Source organism: Schistocerca serialis, chromosome 12 (genome assembly GCF_023864345.2).
Source record: "Schistocerca serialis cubense isolate TAMUIC-IGC-003099 chromosome 12, iqSchSeri2.2, whole genome shotgun sequence".
Lineage (NCBI taxonomy): Eukaryota > Metazoa > Arthropoda > Insecta > Orthoptera > Acrididae > Schistocerca > Schistocerca serialis.
Genome location: NC_064649.1, coordinates 38,843,472 through 38,863,258, shown reverse-complemented (window position 1 = coordinate 38,863,258; position 19,787 = coordinate 38,843,472). Strand labels below are relative to the sequence as shown.

The 19,787-nt window shown below is 37.4% G+C and overlaps 1 protein-coding gene across 2 annotated transcripts in view; it reads right to left on the bottom strand.

The window, feature by feature from the left end:
* LOC126428268 (cleavage and polyadenylation specificity factor subunit 6-like) overlaps positions 1-12,235 on the bottom strand; it is an 81,239-nt gene extending 69,004 nt beyond the window's left edge. The window contains exons 1-2 of one of the 2 annotated variants that reach the window (XM_050090182.1): positions 11,941-12,235; positions 11,576-11,854 (exon numbers count right to left, since the gene is read on the bottom strand). In XM_050090182.1, the coding sequence (XP_049946139.1) occupies positions 11,576-11,835 (260 nt within the window). In that variant the 5' untranslated portion in view covers positions 11,836-11,854; positions 11,941-12,235. Of the gene's footprint in view, positions 1-11,575 lie in introns of both variants that reach the window. The other variant, XM_050090183.1, reaches the window with a different exon arrangement.
* Between the last annotated feature and the right edge of the window lie 7,552 nt (positions 12,236-19,787).

The following is a 19,787-nucleotide window of genomic DNA, read 5'->3' as shown; positions in this document are numbered from 1 at the left end:
TCATCTTGCAAAGGACGCCTGCAGTAAGAATCTGGGCATGCCCAAATACCTTTGTCATTCTTTATTTTACGAGCTCCTGAAATCAAATGATGTGAGGAAGTAGGTAAGTATTTCTGAATCTGCTGCTTAAAGTAGCTACCTGGTATCAGGATCAATAATTGTACCTTCTCAGTATTGGTGGCTGCTGAGATACCAGTATTTAGGTTTCGAAACTATGCATTACACTTCGTGGACATATCACTATCTTCATATGCATCTACATTATACACTTCACAAAGTTTTGAAGAAGATGCTTGAGTGAAACTTGTTTCAATTTCTTCCATTTTTATTTTTACATACTGTTTTCTTCTTGTGCTTCTTACCTTTTCCAGCTATTTAATGTATGCAATAGGAGCTAGAGCAGAAATGGTAACATTCAACACATCAACTACGTCACACATAGGAATACAAACTAAGAGGGGGCTTTAATGTAAAACATCTGCCAGGTCTCCAGTACTTTGGTTTATGAGTTATATTTTTTGTTTTCTAATGTTTTAACAGTTATTTGCAAAATATATATTTCTCAAAGGGCCATACCTTTTACAAAAATTAAGATAAAGCAAAAATAGTTCATTTCTTAACACAATGGGAAGGACAGGATGGAATGTAACAATATTATGAAAAGGGAAGTTGCTACTCACCATATAGCAGAGATGCTGAGTCACAGATAGGCACAACAAAAAGACTGTTCCAAATAAAGCTTTGAACACATCAGGCCTTCATCAAAAATAGAACTTCCCGTCAGATTAAAAAAGTGTGTGAGACTCGAAGCCAAGACCTCTGCCTTTCATGTGTAAATATTCTACTGACTGTGTTATCTGAGCACCACTCAACTTGCCCACAATGCTTTACATTCGCTTGTGCACCATCTCCTACCATCCAACTATTTGCCCTAAAAATGGAATTCTCCATAGCATTCTTGAATGTGATCAGTTTCACAGTTGTGATGAAGTGTTTCAATGATTTAGTGCCACCTGTAGGTCTCATTGTTCCGTTATTGGTTGCATGGTTGTACAATTTCAGTCTTAGATTATTACAAAGCATCTTACAAAATTTTTGCTGATGGTACATAATACTTTAAGAGTATCTGCATTTGAGTATATTTAAACAATTTCCACCATTATTGCGCCTATTTGTGTAGGTGTCATAATTATCGTAAGATTTAAGACACCAGCCCATTAGTACGTGCGAAGGTAACAGTTTTGTTAACTACATACATTTCACATCCCATTGTACTCAAAATATATGTTACAGTCCCAAAACAGAATTAGTTACAGATGGTTAGGTTCACACTAAAGCATTAGCTGAAGACATGTGTCCACTAGCAAGTAATTTCCAGAAGTGTGTGTAAAAAGTGTATCCCACACATCAAGTGCGGGACAAAAGTGAGGGCAATTCCATAGTTACGGGTGTTACATGTACACACCTTAAAATCAGGAAAAATCATGTAAGGAATAATATTTATTGAATTTAATATTGAAAACTTAAGGCTTACATTATATTTCATGTGACAAATGTTGATACTGGAATTGTTTTATTATTCTCCTGGTTATTAATCAAAAACGTAGTGTTACGGGTGTTACCAAAAGCAGACCTGGCCCCTGTTATGAGTTAGGGAATTCTCTAATTTCTGCAAACTCGATGAAGCCTTTATTCTTGTAAAACAACTGTTAAGAGGTATTGCCCCAAATTTTATTTTGAAATATAAATTTTTATTTTTTTTGGACATCGTAACTCAGTATATATATATTTTTTTCTGTTACGGGTGTTACATTAAATGTTACGGGTGTTACATAGATGCATCAGATTTGATTCTTGAAGGAATAAATCTACCTCTTACAATTGCATCAAAATAAAAGAAGTACTGTAGTTTATTTGGAATAAAAGTATGTACTTAAGAAAACATATTTGAAGGATAAAGCTATTTATCACACAAAAAATTTTGTTCCAATTTTATAGTACAACTAGGCCAAGATATCATTACTTACATTTACCTAATTTTGTGGGCCTAATAAATTAATGACAAAAATGTTTTCTTATTATTGATAGGTTTAAAAAACTTCATTTAATAATCTTTTTCAGCCACATCAAAATTGAACTCATAGTATGAACGGTTACCTTGTTCTTTAATTTCTGGTGTTATCTTAGATTGTTTTGTGAAATTCAGTCAAATACTAACAACAGTTTCATCTAGTTTAAAAAGTGTTTTACTTTTTCCTACTGACTTCAGAAACATTATTTTCACATCCTCCTCTTCATCAACCTCACTCTGGCAGATTCCCAAGTAACAGTATTGAATTTTGGATAGGGTTGGCTTCTTTTTACCACTTGCAAAGTAAACCAAGACAAATTTTAAATCAGAGTTTTCAATTTTATTAGTTAAGCTTAACTCACAAGCACTTCCAATGTTGTCTTGTGATTCAGATAGTGAAGCAGTCTCCTGATCAGAAGCATCAGAACTGCACACTTCATAGAAGTTTATGCATCTTTTTGCATGTAATGTTTTAACTTTGGCGTCCTCAGAAATAAATACTGACACCCTTGTCATTAATGACTCTGCTGTTTTTGAAACCAGCAAATCAGTTGTGTTATAAGGCCAAAAGTGATGTCAGCCCTGGATTTGAGGAATCGTTTGTAAATTTTTCCACCTTTCATCCAAAATAGGAATGTTATGCTCCTATCTTATCAACCCATAATATCTTAAACTTAAAAAAATTCTTCAGAGTGTAGTCATAAAACTCAATTGTATTGTTAATAATAATTTTCCTAGATCTAACAGCATGTCCACATGCTCCTCTTCAGTGCACCTCCAAGCCATCCATGGCTCCTTTACCATGTGAACTGGCAAAAAAATTCCACTTAACTGTCAATCCAAAGTCTCTCTCAAAATACCATAGGTTGGACAAAGTATATTTATTTTTGAACTGCCCAGCACAGTACATTGTTAAACATAGGCTCTTATGAATGACTAGAATTTGCCTCAATAAGCAGTTTACTGGGCCTATATAAAATTTAAAACTGAGGTTATAAATATTGTTGTTCTTGGAAAAGTTAGAATGGAAAACAAGCTATATGTAAAGAATTTTGGGCTTAATTAACTTTTTAGGGGAACATCAGTTGAGTCAGGTTAATGCTCTAATTAACTTTTATAATGTAGGTGTAGTGCTTAAAAAATGTATGCAGAGGAATAAAAATTTTTGTTTTCATGCTTACAACTGTTTTCATATGTAATAAACATAGTTAAAAAACTTTTTTCATTCATAATAATACCCTTTGGTTATAATTTAAATGTAGGGCCTAGGCCTACTAAAGATGAAGGTGGCATTAAACCTTCCAATTCAAGTTATGGATGTTACGCATGTGTTAAGTAACACCCGAAACGAAAATTAGTAACACCCGTAACAGCTCTAAGAGTGTTAAATAAGATTTCAAAATGCCATGTAATGGTATGATATTGTAAAACATGTGCATAACCTCACTTTTACAGAAAGGTATTGTACAGAACAAATTTACTAGATTACAAATTAAACTTTTGTATCTTTTTTGTTACGGGTGTTACAAGCTGCATATATATTATAAAACTAACAAAATGCATTTAGCTTACTTCAACAAAACGAATTATTATGAGCTATAACAATGTTGACTTCAATATTCTTTGCAACAATAGAACAATCAGCCATAGATAACACAACTAATACTCACCTGGAAATTGCATAAAACATACCTCTACGTGGTGCCATAGAGTAGTGCACTTTAAACACTTAGTGAAGGTAGAAATTTATTTTTTTCATATTCATGATTATTTTGCAATGAACAAATGTACTTTTAACTTGGCATTTTTAGGGTTATATTTGTAATTTTGTCATTTTAATTTTTTTTGTCACAAAGTCTCTTTAACATGGAATGACCCATGACTAAGTGGACACCTGCCACATCTTGATTGAAATGAAAAAAATTGGGCAAATTCTCGTCTGGAAAAACCAATAATTAGTGACAAAGTTTGGTGTTATCAATATGAACCAACCGCAAAATGATCAAGTGTAAAATGGGTTTCTGATGAGCCAGCAAAACTGCAGATGGTGTGAATGTGATGCACTACATCCCAAAGGAGGACTTTTCTAACAGTTTCACGATGTTGTATGAAAGTTCTGTGTGTGGCACAAAGTGAGGGTGGGGAAGGGGGGAGGAGAGATGACCACATAGATCACCTTAACTTTTTATTAATTCAATGTTAAAACATTTTGGACTGATCGGATATGTTCACGTAACAACTTGTTTTAAACAAGAACCACGTTAGAAAACTTATGGTATATACGAAACAAATATGCTTGAATTGTTTCATTAAGGCGAAAGCAGCACTAACAATTCTTCAATAAAATGCTGTCAATTGTCAACTGATATGTGTCAATTCAATTTGAGCTGCTTTCAATCTTTGCACATATACTAATTCTTCCATTTCGATTTGCACTGTTCATTTATTTTCTTGGTATCTGAAAAATCACAGGAAATGAGTCATTTTATTGCTGTGCCCTTCCTGCTGTCACATTACCTTAACCTAAATCAGGAGGAAAACCTGTAAGAGAGTCTTGCTAATTATGACACTGTTCTAGTCTTCAACTGCTTATATAACAAAGGAAAATTCAGGATAGTTGCTACTCATCATATAGCAGAGATGCCGAGTTGCAGATAGGCACAACAACAAAAAAAAAAGACTGTCACAACAAGAAGTTTTCGGCCAAGGCCTTTCTCAAAACGCACACGCACGCACACACACACACACACACACACACACACACGCACACACACACGCACACACACACACACACACACACACACACAGTCACTGGAAGCTGAAGCCAGAGTAGCTGCGTTTGCACACGCACTGGTGGGTGGGTGTGGCCTGTTTTTGACAAAGGCCTTGTTGGCCAAAAGCTTATTGTGTGACAGTCTTTTTGTTGCCAATCTGCACCTCAGCATCTCTGCTTCTGGTGATTAGAAACTATCCTTTTCATAATATTGTTGCCTGAGAACTATACTTCGGTTTGCCTGCACCACACTTATAACTAGTCATTGCTATTGCTTCCATGTAAGTGTGGTTCACCACCATCCAAGCAAAATAGGATAGCAAACCAAACATAACTAAGACCCAAGTCAAATACTTTACCTGTATCGATTTTTGCAATACTATTAATACAAGCAAGTCTGAAAGTATTTGTAAAGCAGAAAAAGCACCTTCCTGACCCTAAGTAGACTAATACATTGAATGTCTAGCATCTTCTCCAGAGAAATAAAAATAATTGAAGTTTTCAATTCAAAACACATGCACTTAACACTAAGTCTACAGTATCTGGAGAAGTAGTGCTGACAGGCAAAATAATACATAATTTCCTACCATTAATTTGTTAATGACAATAGAGAACACTGTTTCAGTAAGATACCAGCTTTCTCTCATACAAACCAAGGTGCTTTGTATACAGCAATGAAACACCACACAAAGAAATATTAGAAAGGAGTTGTGTGATCGGCATAAGTGGTAATTTTAACGTCAGCTAAAAAGTCAGATCAGTTTAGATTCTCAATTTAAAGAATCAAATACCGAATATTTGTTTCCAAGATGCTAATAACTGACAAATTGGCCATATATTAAAACACATTAAAAGTTGTTTAATTTATATACGAAACATTTACAAATGCTGTATGTTAAACATGTTAAGAAATCATCTTACTAAATTAAGACCAGGGGTCATTCCATGTTAAAGAGACTTTGTGACAAAAAATTAAAATGACAATATTACAAATATAACCTTAAAAAATGCCAAGTTAAAAGTACATATGTTCATTGCAAAATAATCATGAACATGAAAAAATTAAATTTCTACCTTCACTAAGTCTTTAAAGTGCACTACTCTATGGCACCACAGAGAGGTATGTTTTATGCTATTTCCAGATGAGTATTAGTTGTGTTATCTACGGCTGATTGTTCTATTGTTGCAAAGAATATTGAAGTCAACATTGTTATAGCTCATAATAATTCGTTTTGTTGAAGTAAGCTAATTGCATTTCTTTATTTTGTTAGTTTTATAATATATATGCCGCTTGTAACACCCGTAGCAAAAAAGATACAAAAGTTTAATTTGTAATCTAGTAAATTTGTTCTGTACAATACCTTTCTGTAAAAGTGAGGTTATGCACATGTTTTACAATATCATACCATTATATGGCATTTTGAAATCTTATTTAACACTCTTAGAGCTGTTACAGGTGTTACTAATTTTTGTTTCGGGTGTTACTTAACACATGTGTAGCACCCGTAACTTGAATGGGAAGGTTTAATGCCTCCTTCATCTTTAGTAGGTCTAGGCCCTACATTTAAATTATAACCAAAGGGTATTATTATGAATGAAAAAAAATTTTAACTATGTTTATTACATATGAAAACAGTTTTAAGCATGAAAACTAAAATTTTTATTCCTCTGCATACATCTTTTAAGCACTACAACTACATTATAAAAGTTAATTAGAGCATTAACCTGACTCAACTGATGTTCTCCTAAAATGTTAATTAAGCCCAAAATTCTTTAGATTACATATAGTTTATGTTTTCCATTCCAACTTTTCCAAGAACAACAATATTTATAACCTCAGTTTTAAATTTTATATAGGCCCAGTAAACTGCTTATTGAGGCAAATTCTACTCATTCATAAGAGTCTATGTTTAACAATGTACTGTGCTGGGCAGTTCAAAAACAAATATACTCTGTCCAATCTATGTTATTTTGAGAGAAACTTTGGACTGACAGTTGAGTGGAATTTTTTGCCAGTTCACATGGTAAAGGAGCCATGGATGGCATTGGAGGTGCACTGAAGAGGAGCATGTGTACAGCTGTTAGATCTAGGAAAATTATTATTAACAACACAACTGACTGTTATGACTACACTCTGAAGAATTTTTCTAAAATTAAGGTATTATGGGTTGATAACATAACAGTGGAGCATAACAGTCCTATTTTGGATGAAAGGTGGAAAATTTTACAAGGGATTCCTCAAATTCAGGGCTGCCATCACTTTTGGCCTTACAACACAACTGATTTGCTGGTTTCAAAAACAGCAGAGTCATTAATGACGAGGGTGTCAGTATTTATTACTGAGGAGGCCAAAGTTAAAACATTACATGCAAAAAGATGCATAAACTTCTATGAAGTGTGCAGTTCTGATGATTCTGATCAGGAGACTGTTTCACTATCTGAATCACAAGTCAATATTGGAAGTGCTTGTGAGTTAAGCCTAACTAATAAAATTGAAAAGTCTGATTTAAAATTTGGGTTATTTGTCTTGGATGACATTCCAAATGACAAAAAGAAGCCAACCCTATCCAAAATTCAATACTGTTACTTGGGAATCTGCCAGAGTGAGGTTGATGAAGAGGAGGATGTGAAAATAATGTTTCTGAAGTCAGTAGGAAAAAGTAAAACACTTTTTAAACTAGATGAAACTGATGTTTGTTTTGTGAAATTCAGTCAAGTACTATCTAAGGCAGGCTGTTCCAACCGAGCTCCAGGGAGCCGGAGCGCTCCGGAGCGCTCACTGCGGCAGCTCGGAGCCCGCGTGGAGGGGGAAAGCGAACTCACTGCCCCCTGGCCGCATGCAGCCGTAATAATCCGTGCTCAATGACAGCTATGACTAGCCGCGGGAGCCCTGTACCTCTGTTGGAGGATACCTTTCTATTCATTGAGAGGCATGGTCGACCGCAGTGTTTTGTATGTCATAAAGTATTTAATTCTGCGAAGAGGTACAATATACAGAATTAAATACAGTCAGGTAGAAGGCATTACACGCAGAGAACTGGTAGCCAGGCTTAAGAACGACATACCAGTAGATGTATATTTAAAAACGGATTCGTAATACGGAGGGTATCAAAACATGCAACATAGTTTGTGTTCTGTAATGCACCAAGAGGCACTGTGTGCTGAAACAGCAGACTAGGTGGTGTGATGAAAGATGTCGTGAAGTGTGTGAATTTTGTGCGTCGCCAAAGGATTCCTGAAAGATGTGGAAGTGGAGTATGGGGATATATCTTACCACAGTACAGTTCGTTGGCTGAGTCGTGGAAAAGTTCTTGATGTTTTCTTTGCCATTAGTGAAGAAATACCCCTTTTCTAGAAATGAAAGGGGAAGTAATGCGTTGTCTGAAAGATATAAAATGGATATCAGACCTGGCGTTCCTAGCTGACATAACTATGCATCCGAATAATTTAAATCTGTCATTGCAGGGCAAAGGGCAGCTAATCATTGACATGCACGACCAGATCAAAGTGTTCATGGAAAAAATACGTTTATTTGAGAGGCAGATGAGTAATGGACATCTAACGTTCTTCAATCATCTTGCTTCTTTAAAACTACCTGAAGGTACTACTCTCGGCAATTACCAAGCAAACTTAAAGCAGCTCATCACGTCGTTTGACACACGATTCCGAGACCTCACTAGTTTGGAAATGGAACTTAAGGTGTTCAGCACTCCTTTTTCAGTTTCCACCGATGACTTGTCATCGTCACTTCAATTGGAGATTATTGATTTGCAAAATTCAACTTTGTTGAAAGAGAGGTACTACAACACGTTGTATTTGTCACGATGGTAGTGTTCATTACAGAAAAAACATTTCTCAAACTTCACAACAATGTCGCTCAGATCATGTTCATGTTCGGATCTACGTTTTGATGTGAGCAGCTTTTCTGAGCAATGAAAACAGTTACAAAGTAAGGAATGATCGCTTCTTCAGGATGCAACAATGAAGGCCATCCTCCGCATTAACGCTGCGAACACTTTGACGCCAGATATTTCCGATCTTGCAATGAAAAGAAAATTTCAAACTACAGAGGCCCAATAAATTTAGTATGCAATTTCTTGTAAAACATTTGTTTCATATTTATTTCCTGAAGATCGTATTTCCTGGTGTAGCACGTCACCACGTCTTAGCAGCTAAGAGTGTGAGGTTGTCGATCTTGTAAGACGCAGCTGGCACATCAAAACGCTTGCCTTGCCGCCTGCCTCAGCCAGCCGTGCCACGTGCTGGTCCACTTGACTGGTCACAGCGAGCGACACGGCTCCCTGGAGCAGGGAGCGCTCCACGGCTCACAACGGAGCCCACGAGCTGGAACAGCCTGATCTAAGGTAACAACACCAGAAATCAAACAACAAGGTAACCGTTTGTACTATGACTTCAATTTTGAATTGGATGTTGCTGAAAAAGATTATTAAAAAGTTTTTAAACCTATCAATAATAAGAAAACATTTTTGTCATAAATTTGTCGGGCCTACAAAATGAGGTAAATGTAAGTAACGATATCTTGGCCTAGTTGTGCTTTAAAACTGTGAACAAAATTTTTTGTGTAATAAATAGCATTATCCTTCAAATATGTTTTCTTAAGTACATACTTCTATTCCAAATAAACTATAATACTTCTTTTCTTTTTATGCAATTGTAAGAGGTAGATTTATTCCTTTAAGAATGAAATCTGATGAATCTATGTAGCACCCGTAACATTTAATGTAACACCCGTAACAGCAAAAAATATATAAATACTGAAATATCCACAGGTGTGCTGCCAGTATATAGTGTCCAACGGGAACAATATTTCGGCGATCATACATGTCGCCATCATCAGGTGAATTGACGGACTGAGCTCCTGTGAACGTGCTGGCACGGAGATCCGTACGCTAAGGCTGCTCAGAGGGAACTGGGTTCGGTTGCGGCGGCGGCCGATTATCGCCGCCGCCGCGACCGAACCCAGTTCCCTCTGAGCAGCCTTAGCGTACGGATCTCCGTGCCAGCACGTTCACAGGAGCTCAGTCCGTCAATTCACCTGATGATGGCGACATGTATGATCGCCGAAATATTGTTCCCGTTGGACACTATAGACTGGCAGCACACCCGTGGATATTTTGATTATCAAATACGCCGGGAGAAACTCAAGAATCACATATAAATACTGAGTTATGATGTCCAAAAAAATAAAAATTTATATTTCAAAATAAAATTTGGGGCAATACCTTTTAACAGTTGTTTTACAAGAATAAAAGCTTCATCAAGTTCACAGAAATTAGAGAATTCCCTAACTCATAACAGGGGCCAGGTCTGCTTTTGGTAACACCCGTAACACTACTTTTTTGATTAATAACCAGGAGAACAATAAAACAATTCCAGTATCAACATTTATAACATGAAATATAATGTAAGCCTTAAAAGTTTTCAATATTAAATCCAATAAATATTTTTCCTTACATTATTTTTCCCGATTTTAAGGTGTGTGCATGTAACACCCGTAACTATGGAATTGCCCCCAGATGCACAAATGTCAGTAGAACAAAATTTGTTCCTTTCAATTGTTTGTCCTCTAATGTGGACAATACATGTGTGTCAACGTATTTCAGTTGAACATTACAATAAATCAGATATTTCCACTGTAAGGGAATCATACAAGAACAAGATTTAATGAGGAGGAATGCTCCTTTAATGCCACTAGCTGCAACATGTGTAATTCTTTTATTCATTTGTGAATGTTTTTAAACAGCCACTGTACTACAAAAATATCAATGCCGGACTCAAGTTTTTTACTGTTTTTCAGGTTAAATGCTATGCTGCAAAGTAACCTCTGCCAATGGAACATTTAAAACCTAAATTTCATACTATATTGAATTTACAGAGGTGTACATTAATTAATGTTCCTTCCAAGAGCTGACTGTGCGGCAACTGAATACTTTTTATGAAGCCAGTACCACAACCATTCCGTTTAATATTTAGTAGAGATCTATGCATATGGTTATTTTATTACATTTTTCTTGCATTCTTCATGGAGCCATATGCTGTGAGAAAACCACAACATAAAGCAATTGATGGATTTTACGCAGCATTAGTGCAGCTCCATCACCAAACCAATTCACCGATGAAGAACAATAACTCCCACTGCTCAACTACTTCAATTTTTTTTACATTGTTTTATTGAAGCATACTGATAGCCTGTTTCTCCAGAAAAAGATCTCATTACACTCATCAACAACATGTGTAATGTTGAATCTGAATCTTATAAAAAGGATAACAGTTTCAGTATTTTACCCAACAATCATTTAACATTTTTGCACAAAGATATGAACGGATTTTAAAATAGAACCATGCAAAAAAAAAAAAAAAAGGCATTTCACTGTATAATAAAATGGTACCCACATGAAAAGGGAAGAAAGACAAGAGTTCATTACTGACCCCTGGCAATGTAAATATCAAATCGGAGAGCACAAGCTCAGAAAGGGCAATGACTGGAAGAAAAAAAAAAAAAAAAAAAACACGCTACATACAAATTTTAGCCTACTGGGAAATCATCTGTTGCAGTAACCTATTCTGAAAGTACATGTTTAACTGTAGTGAAACCGAAGGGCGCTGTAGTTGTTACGGCTTTGTTTCAGGAAGTTCAGGATTGGTAGAATCTAAAAAAATTTACGACGCGAAAATAAAAAAAAAAGAATCCGCAGTTTCTTTGTACTTACTTGTTGGGATCTTCTTGATCTGGGGGAGGCAGAGACGGTGGTGGACCGGACGGCAACGGCGGCGGTGGTAAAGGAACACCCAGCAAAGAGGGGGGTGGTTTGTTCATTGGAGGCAATGGTAATGGTGGAGGAATTGACGCGTTGAACTGCATACCACAGGTAGGCAACGGAATGTTGAATGCTGGCGTTGAAACAACTGGGGGTGGACTCGATGGTAATATCGGAGCTGGGTCCGATTCTCCTGGCAATGGTATATCCATTTCGACGCCAGAAGGTTATCTGAAACAGGTCGAATTTAATCCCCAAAGCACATTCTGCGTAAGAGTTCTCTTCCTGTTTCCATGAGGGAGTCATGAAATTTATACCTTTCAGACTGCAAAAGATCAATATTATACAAAACCGATTGCACAGTTTACACTTGCTTTATCCTCTCCCCCAACATCGGCGCGTTTGGAAATACGTTTAGAAGACGCTACCATTTCTATAAACGGTAGCCAACTACACGTACGTGATATAAGTTCTGTATATTGTTATTCAGCTTCAGTTTCTCTAACCAAATAACAACACTAATGCACTTTTTCTCCTTTAACAAACATTAAATAACATTCATAAACAAGCACAATTCGCCATTATACTACTCAGCCATTTCAAAGATAATGTATGAGCATGAATGCTCGTTTTAAAGACGTAGATCCGTAATAATTTTTTTAAACCTGAAAAAAATTCTAGAACTGAAATCTTTCAAATATTTGAGATGAAGTTGAGTCAATGGAAATTAAATTATGAGAATTTAGATGTAGATGTAGAATGTAAAATGTATCAAAAATAGTTTTGGATTTATCACCGTAATAGCAATTGCCAACCAATACACCTTCGGTAGATTTTTTTTCGTGATCAGTGGTTGTTAGTAATAATAGATAATTAAGTATTAGTTTGAAGTTCAGAGTTTCATAGGTAATTAAGTCATATTGACCATAATATCAGTTCTCACAAGGGTCCAGTATGGACGAAGACTATTTCCCAGACATACAACGAGCAACACAACGAACACTTGCTCATTAATCACCTCACTATAACCCTCGGAGGCTAGAAAAAAATCTGTTCCACAGAAGTAGGGCGAAGAAATAGATTACACGTATAAATCACTTAAAGGCTTCAAACGCACTGAGAGAGTGTTATTAGCAGGGGGCAAATTGTCGTTCGTAAACAATTTTCGAATGCAAAAAAATCGATTTCATTTTACGGTTTAGCTTTTTTGTATTTACAGGAGGTAGATACTATATACACGTATTAGAGAAGCCATCTAACTCACATTAAAGTACATACGATTTATGATAAGGTATCAGACACTGGGGAATTTATCAGGGCGTACTGGGTTCCAAAAATGCACGATTTCCAAATTTATATGCGACGTATTGCTTACCAATACTCGCCACATTGGTTTTTTTAATACATAATAAGTATAAATAAACCTTTTGAATTGGCAGCTATTGTACTACCGGAGCTGTATGTGTACCGATCACCGAGTGGTGATAGGGTCACTTTCCTCAGTCAGTTAACTGGAGTCCTGGAAACATTCTCAGCTCCCAAAAATTAAATAAAAAAATATGGAGACATTAGTTTTAACACGGTGTTGAGGGTGAAATTAGTAACAACTTCCTAAACATTTTGAACACATTTAGCGTGGTACAAATGGTAAAAGCTGCCACTGGGGCCTCAAAAAGATCAGCAACAGTCGTAGACCATATATATTTAAAGACATTGAAAGGGAAAACAGAAATATTTATAACAATTATTATCCTTTCTCGTCATCGCCTTCATATCATAGTTTACTTTTAACGTCACTGGCAAATTTTTGTGTATAACCTCAATTCTTTCATTGTGTATACCTTAATAAGCAACTTAACAATGCTTAGTTCCTTATTTAACCATTAAAGACATGGAGAAATATTTATGTATCACCTACATTATTTTATTCTTTTCTTCTTCTATTAAGTGTACTTTAGTTAGATCACGTGCAGTGCAATTATGTATTATTCATTTAGACGTCCAGTTCTGTAGGACCAAATTGAGGAGTAAATCTCTAAGGTCAATGTAAATATGTTTCGTAACATATGAATCATAATTTATAAAATCTCTTGTACATTACACGTGACGCAATGATTTCATCCAAATCCTTAAAGTTGGATGAATAAATAATAAAAATAATAATAATGTGATAATTCTATGTGTTTACCACCAACCTGTGGTAATGTGGCCACTTTCTTCAACAAATTAAGTGAAGTCCTAGAAAGAGTCTCAGCCTCCAATAATAATGTCATAATATGTGGAGACATGAATGTTAAACGCAGGTGTTGAGGGTAAATTAGTAATAACTTCCTCCACATTTTGAGCACTTTTGGCATGGCACAAATCATTTATACTGCTATGAGAGTTTCAAAAAGTTCAGCTTCAATTTGAGGCCATGTACTTATGAATAATGACAGAGAAAACTGTGAAGTATTTATGACAGATCTTGTCATTTTGGATCATTACTTTATCAGATAATAAAGTTAAAGACAGGATCTGTGAAAAAAAAGATATTTTTTCTAGGACATTGGAAAATCAAACCTATGATGATGTGTAAAGGGCTACACTAATACACAGTTCCTTGAGTACTATCACAGGTATAAAAAAATGTGCAGGAGGGTACTGCTTGCTGAAAAAAATCTATGAAAATAGAAGGATAACTATAGGTATTAGGAAATCCTCAAGGACACTTAAATTTCTCACCTCTTTGCTAAAGGGCTACAGTAATACTCAGTATCTCATGTACTATCACAGATATAAAAAAAAAAAAAAATTGCAGAGGGTACAGCTTGCTAGAGAAAAATGAAAAAAAAAAAAATCTATGAAAATAGATAACTGCAGGTATTAGGAAGTCGTGATAGATACTTAAGTTTCTCACATTTTTGGTAAAGGGCTGCATTAATACACAGTTCTTTGAGAAGTAGCACAGGTATAAAAAAAATTTACAGGAGGGTATTATTTTCTGGAAAAAAATCAATGCCAAAATAATATATCATGCAGAAAATAAAAGCAAAATGTTGTGGGATGTTATAAAACAAGAAACTGGAAAAGGCACCCACAAACATAATAGCATACAAATCAAAGACAGTAATAGAATAATAGAAAGTTCCCAGGAATCAGCAAATTTTGTTAACGATTATTTCTGTGGTATTGTGAAGAATCTGTAGCAAGAGCTTCCTAAAACAGATGTAGCACCCACAATGACTTACACAGCAAGCAAAATGGTGTTATTTCTTGAAGTTAGAAAGACAGTACAGCAATTAAAAAATGAATTCAGCAGTCATAGATGACGTTCCTGTCTCTGTTCTCAAGGCGTTTATAAACAGCATACAAGGCCCATTAATAAACATAATATGTCATTCTTGTAGTTCATATATTTTCCCAGAGTACCTAAAGCCTATAGGAGTAGTGCCCTTACCAATGAAAGGTAATGCAGAAAGCACTGAAAACAACAGGCCAGTTTCACTGCTGTCATCATTCTCAAAAGTAATACAGCAGAAGCAACCATGAAAGAGAGACTGATAACTTATGTGAGAAAATACAGCCTCTGTAATGAAGCATAGTTTGGTTTCAGAAATGGAAGAAGTGCATATCAGCCATTGCAGAGTTCACAAACTTGAAGCTCTTGATAGGGATGATTGTGTTACAAGCCTTTTCTGAGACTTGGCAAAGGCTTTTGACACTGTGGACCATAAAATACTATTGAACAAGTTAGCGGCATTACGTATAAGAGGAATAGTGAATGAGAGCTTTCAGTCTTACATGGAAAGGAGGGTATAAAAGGTGGAGGTTGTTCACATGTCTGCTGATGATAAATGTTTAGTGACAAAACAGTCAAACAAGCGATATATAAACATAGGTTTTCCTCAGGACACTGTATTGGGTTCAATTCTGTTCCTAAAATAAAAACGATGAAAAAAAAGATACACCATGAAGGAATTATCTGAATGGAATGGAAACTGATAGATATGATGTACATTAACAAAAAAAAAAAAAAAAAAAAAAAAAAAAAAAAAAAAAAAAAAAAAAAAAAAAAAATCAGAAAAACTGGATGTTTTATTCAAAAGAAAGAGATTCACAAAATTGAACAAGTCATTAATGTGTTGGTCCACCTCTGGCCCTTATGCAAGCAATTATTTGGCTTGGCATTGACTGACTGAGTTGTTGGATGTCCTCCTTAGGGAAGTCATGCAAAATTCTGTCCAGTTGGCGCCTTAGATCATCAAAATCCTGAGCTTGCTGGAGGGCACTGTCCATAATGCTCCAAACGTTCTCAATTGTGGAAAGATGTGGTGACTTTGCAGGTGAAGGTATGGTATGCCAAGCACAAAGATATGCAGCAGCATTATCCTACTGAAATGTAAGCCCAGAATAGCTTGCCATGAATGGCAACCAAACAAGACATAAAGTATCATCGAGGTACTACAGTGCCATAAGGGTGCTGTGGATGACACCCAAAAGGATCCTGCTCTGAAAAGAAATGGCACCCCAGACCATCAGTCCCAGTTGGACAATCATATGGTGGGTGACAGTAAGATTGGTAACCGACAGCTGTTGCAGGCGTCTCCAGACACGTCTTCCCTGGTCATCGGGGCTCAGTTCAAAGCGGGACTCATTGTAAAGAACTACTTAAAAACTAGGCATCCTTACTGCACCAAGAGAGTATATCTAGCAGTTTATCATATATATATCAGGAAAAACATTACTTTTTCAGTAGCAGTTCTACACACACACATAAAAAAAAGTTTTGCATCATTTCAGTTGTGAGAGTTCCAAAACCTGTACAGAAAATTGGAATAGGAATCAACATAAACACCATTTCCACCCTGTTTTTTGCTCATGAAAACCACACATTGCATGTTGTACCACCATACAGCGAGACCTTCAGAGGCTTTGGTCCAGATTTCTGTACACACCGGTACCTCTAATACCCAGGAGCAAATCCTCTTGCATTGATGTGTGCCTATATTCATTGTGGCATACTGTCCACAACTTCATCAAGGCACTGTTGATACAGATTGTCCCACTCCTCAACGTCGATTCAGCGTAGATCCCTCAGCATCGTTGGTGGGTCATGTCATCTATAAACAGCCCTTTTCAATCTATCCCATGCATGTTCGATAGCGTTCATGTCTGGAAAACATGCTGACCACTCTAGTTGAGCGATTTTGTTATCCTGAAGGAAATCATTCACAAGATGTGCACGATGGGGAAGCAAATTGTCATCCATGAAGATGAATGCCTCACCAATATGCTGCCAGTATGGTTGCACTATCGGTTGGAGGATGGCATTCACGTATCATACACCCATTATGGTGCCTTCCATGACCACCAGTGGTGCACATCGGCCCCACATAATGACACCCCAAAACAGCAAGGAACCTCCACCTTGCTGCATTCACTGGTCAGTGCGTCTAAGGTGTTCATTCTGACCAGATTGCCTCCAAACACGTCTCCGATGATTGTCTGGTTGAAGGCACATGCAACACCCATCGGTGAAGAGAACATGATGCCATTCCTGAGCGGCCCATTCGGCATGTTGTTGGGCCCATCCGTATGGCGCTGCATGGTGTGATGGTTGCAAAGCTGGACCTTGTCGGATGTCGGGAGTGAAGCTGTGCATCACGCAACCTACTGCACACAGTTTGAGTTGTAACACGACATCCTGTGGCTGTGGGCGAAAATCATTATTCAATATGGTGGCATTCCTGTCAAAATTCCTCCAAGCCATAATCCATAGGTAGCGGTCATCTACTGCAGCAGTAGCCCTTGGGTGCCTGAGCGAGACATGTCATTGACAGTTCCTGTCTCTCTGTATCTCCACCATGTCTGAACAATATCACTTTGGTTCACTCCAAGATGCCTGGACACTTCCCTTGTTGAGACCCCTTCCTGGCAGAAAGTAACAATGTGGACACAATTGAACCGCAGTATTGACCGTCTAGTCATGGTTGTAGTACACACAACATGACCCGTGTACCTCGTTCCTGGTAGAATGACTGGAACTGATTGGCTGTCGGAACCCCCCCGCCCCCCCCCCCCCCCAATCTATTAGGCACTGCTCATGCATGGTTGTTTACATCTTTGGGGGGGTTTAGTGACATCTCTGAACAGTCAAAGGGACTGTGTCTCTGATACAATATCTATAGTCAACATCCATCTTCAGGAGTTCTGGGAACTGGGGTGATGCGAAACTTTTTATGATGTGTGTGCAATCTTGGAACAAGAGCCAGTTTGGACTTACATTTACCAAGGAGAAACAAACAAGTAAAACTCAAAAACAACATTTTCTATCACAGATTAATAAATTTCTCCAAGAGATGAAAAAGATTACTAAAATACATCTGTTTAAATAAAGGCAGCTGAAATGCTCCTCATCAGTAGTTCATACTACACGACTAAACATTGCTTAGCAGACTCAAATTAATGCTTAATAATAAAAAGAGGATAACTGCAACAACCTGCCACACTGCAATACGAGGGGGGACCCAAAAATAACCGGAATTTCTTTCTAGAAAGCATATACTTTATTGTCTTCAAATACAACCTTAATCTCCTTCGAAGTGCTCTCCATTAGCATTAATACACTTGTTCAAACATTCATTCCATTGTCCGAAGCACCTTTTAAATTCGTCCTCTTTGATACCTGCTAGCACTTTCATGACATTGCGTTTTACGTCTTCCACATCCGCAAAACGCTTCCCTCTCAAGTCTCTTTTCATCCTCTGGAATAGGAAGAAGTCTGAGGGTGCTAAATCCAGCGAATAGGGCGTGTGGGTCTAGATAGTCATCTTCGTTGAGGCCAAAAACTGGCGAACGCTGAGAGCCGTGTGAGAATAGGAAGAAGTCTGAGGGTGCTAAATCCAGCGAATAGGGCGTGTGGGTCTAGATAGTCATCTTCGTTGAGGCCAAAAACTGGTGAACGCTGAGAGCTGTGTGAGCAGGAGCGTTGTCGTGATGCAGAAACCACATGCCAGAATCCCACAAAGCTGGACATGTCCGCGACAAACTTCTGTGAAGCCATTTCATAACCTCCAGATAGAATTGTTTGTTTACTGTCTAGCTTTCAGGGACAAATTCAGAGTGTATGATCCCTTTGATGTCAAAAAAAAACAGATCAACATCGTTTTCTCATTCGATTTCACTTGTCAAGCTTTTTTTGGTCGAGGTGAGCCAGGTGACTACCATTGTGATGTCTGTTGTTTACTTTCTGGATTGTACCCATAACACCATGACTCTCACCTGTAATGATTTTGTTGAAAAAATGTGGATCATATTTGAACGCATCCTTCATTTGGAGACAGGCTTGAACGCGGCGATCCCTTTGATCTCCGGTAAGAAGCCTCGGCACGAATTTTGCTGCCACTCTTTGCATCCCCAAATCGATGGTCAAGATGCGCTAAATTGAGCTCCAGATCAACCCAGACAAGTTCTTGAGTTGGTCGACTGTCCTGTGTCGATCTTCACTGATGAGATCACGGATTTTGTCGATGTTGTCTTCGCTTCGAGCAGTTGAAGGTCGACCAGAACGGGGCTTATCTTCAACCACCATTTCTCCCTTTTTAAACCAAGAAGACCATTCATACCCTTGGGTTTTACTAAGAGCATGGCCTTTGTAGGCTGTCTGCATTATTGCAACAGTTTCAGCAGCGTTATTGCTGAGCAAGAAACAAAACTTCACTGTCGCACGTTGTTCGTAAGAACGAGCCATTTCCTCGTGTCACGTCTGCACTGTACGCACACTCAAAGAACTGCCAAAGAAACCACACTTCTCACTGTTGGGTGATGCCACATGGCAGAATGACTCAGCAGAGCTCCTACTACAACCTTCTGGCAGTGCAACCAGGTACTACAAGTACACGATGTGCAACATTATGATTCCGGTTACTTTTGGGTCCCCTCTCGTATGTGATCACAATGTAAGATTTTACAAGAAAATCGTGTCAATATCTGTAGTGCGTAGTAGTAATATCTTGTCATTCCCTTAGCTGAACATTTCACTAGTCGTGGGCGATACTGACTCAATTTCCGTGTGTAAATCAAAGAACTTTGTACGATAGGGACCATCCTAATGAGGCAGGGAAATTGTTAAGACACTGACCTCATATTTTGGAGGATGGAGAATACTCTGCCTGGCCGCGCT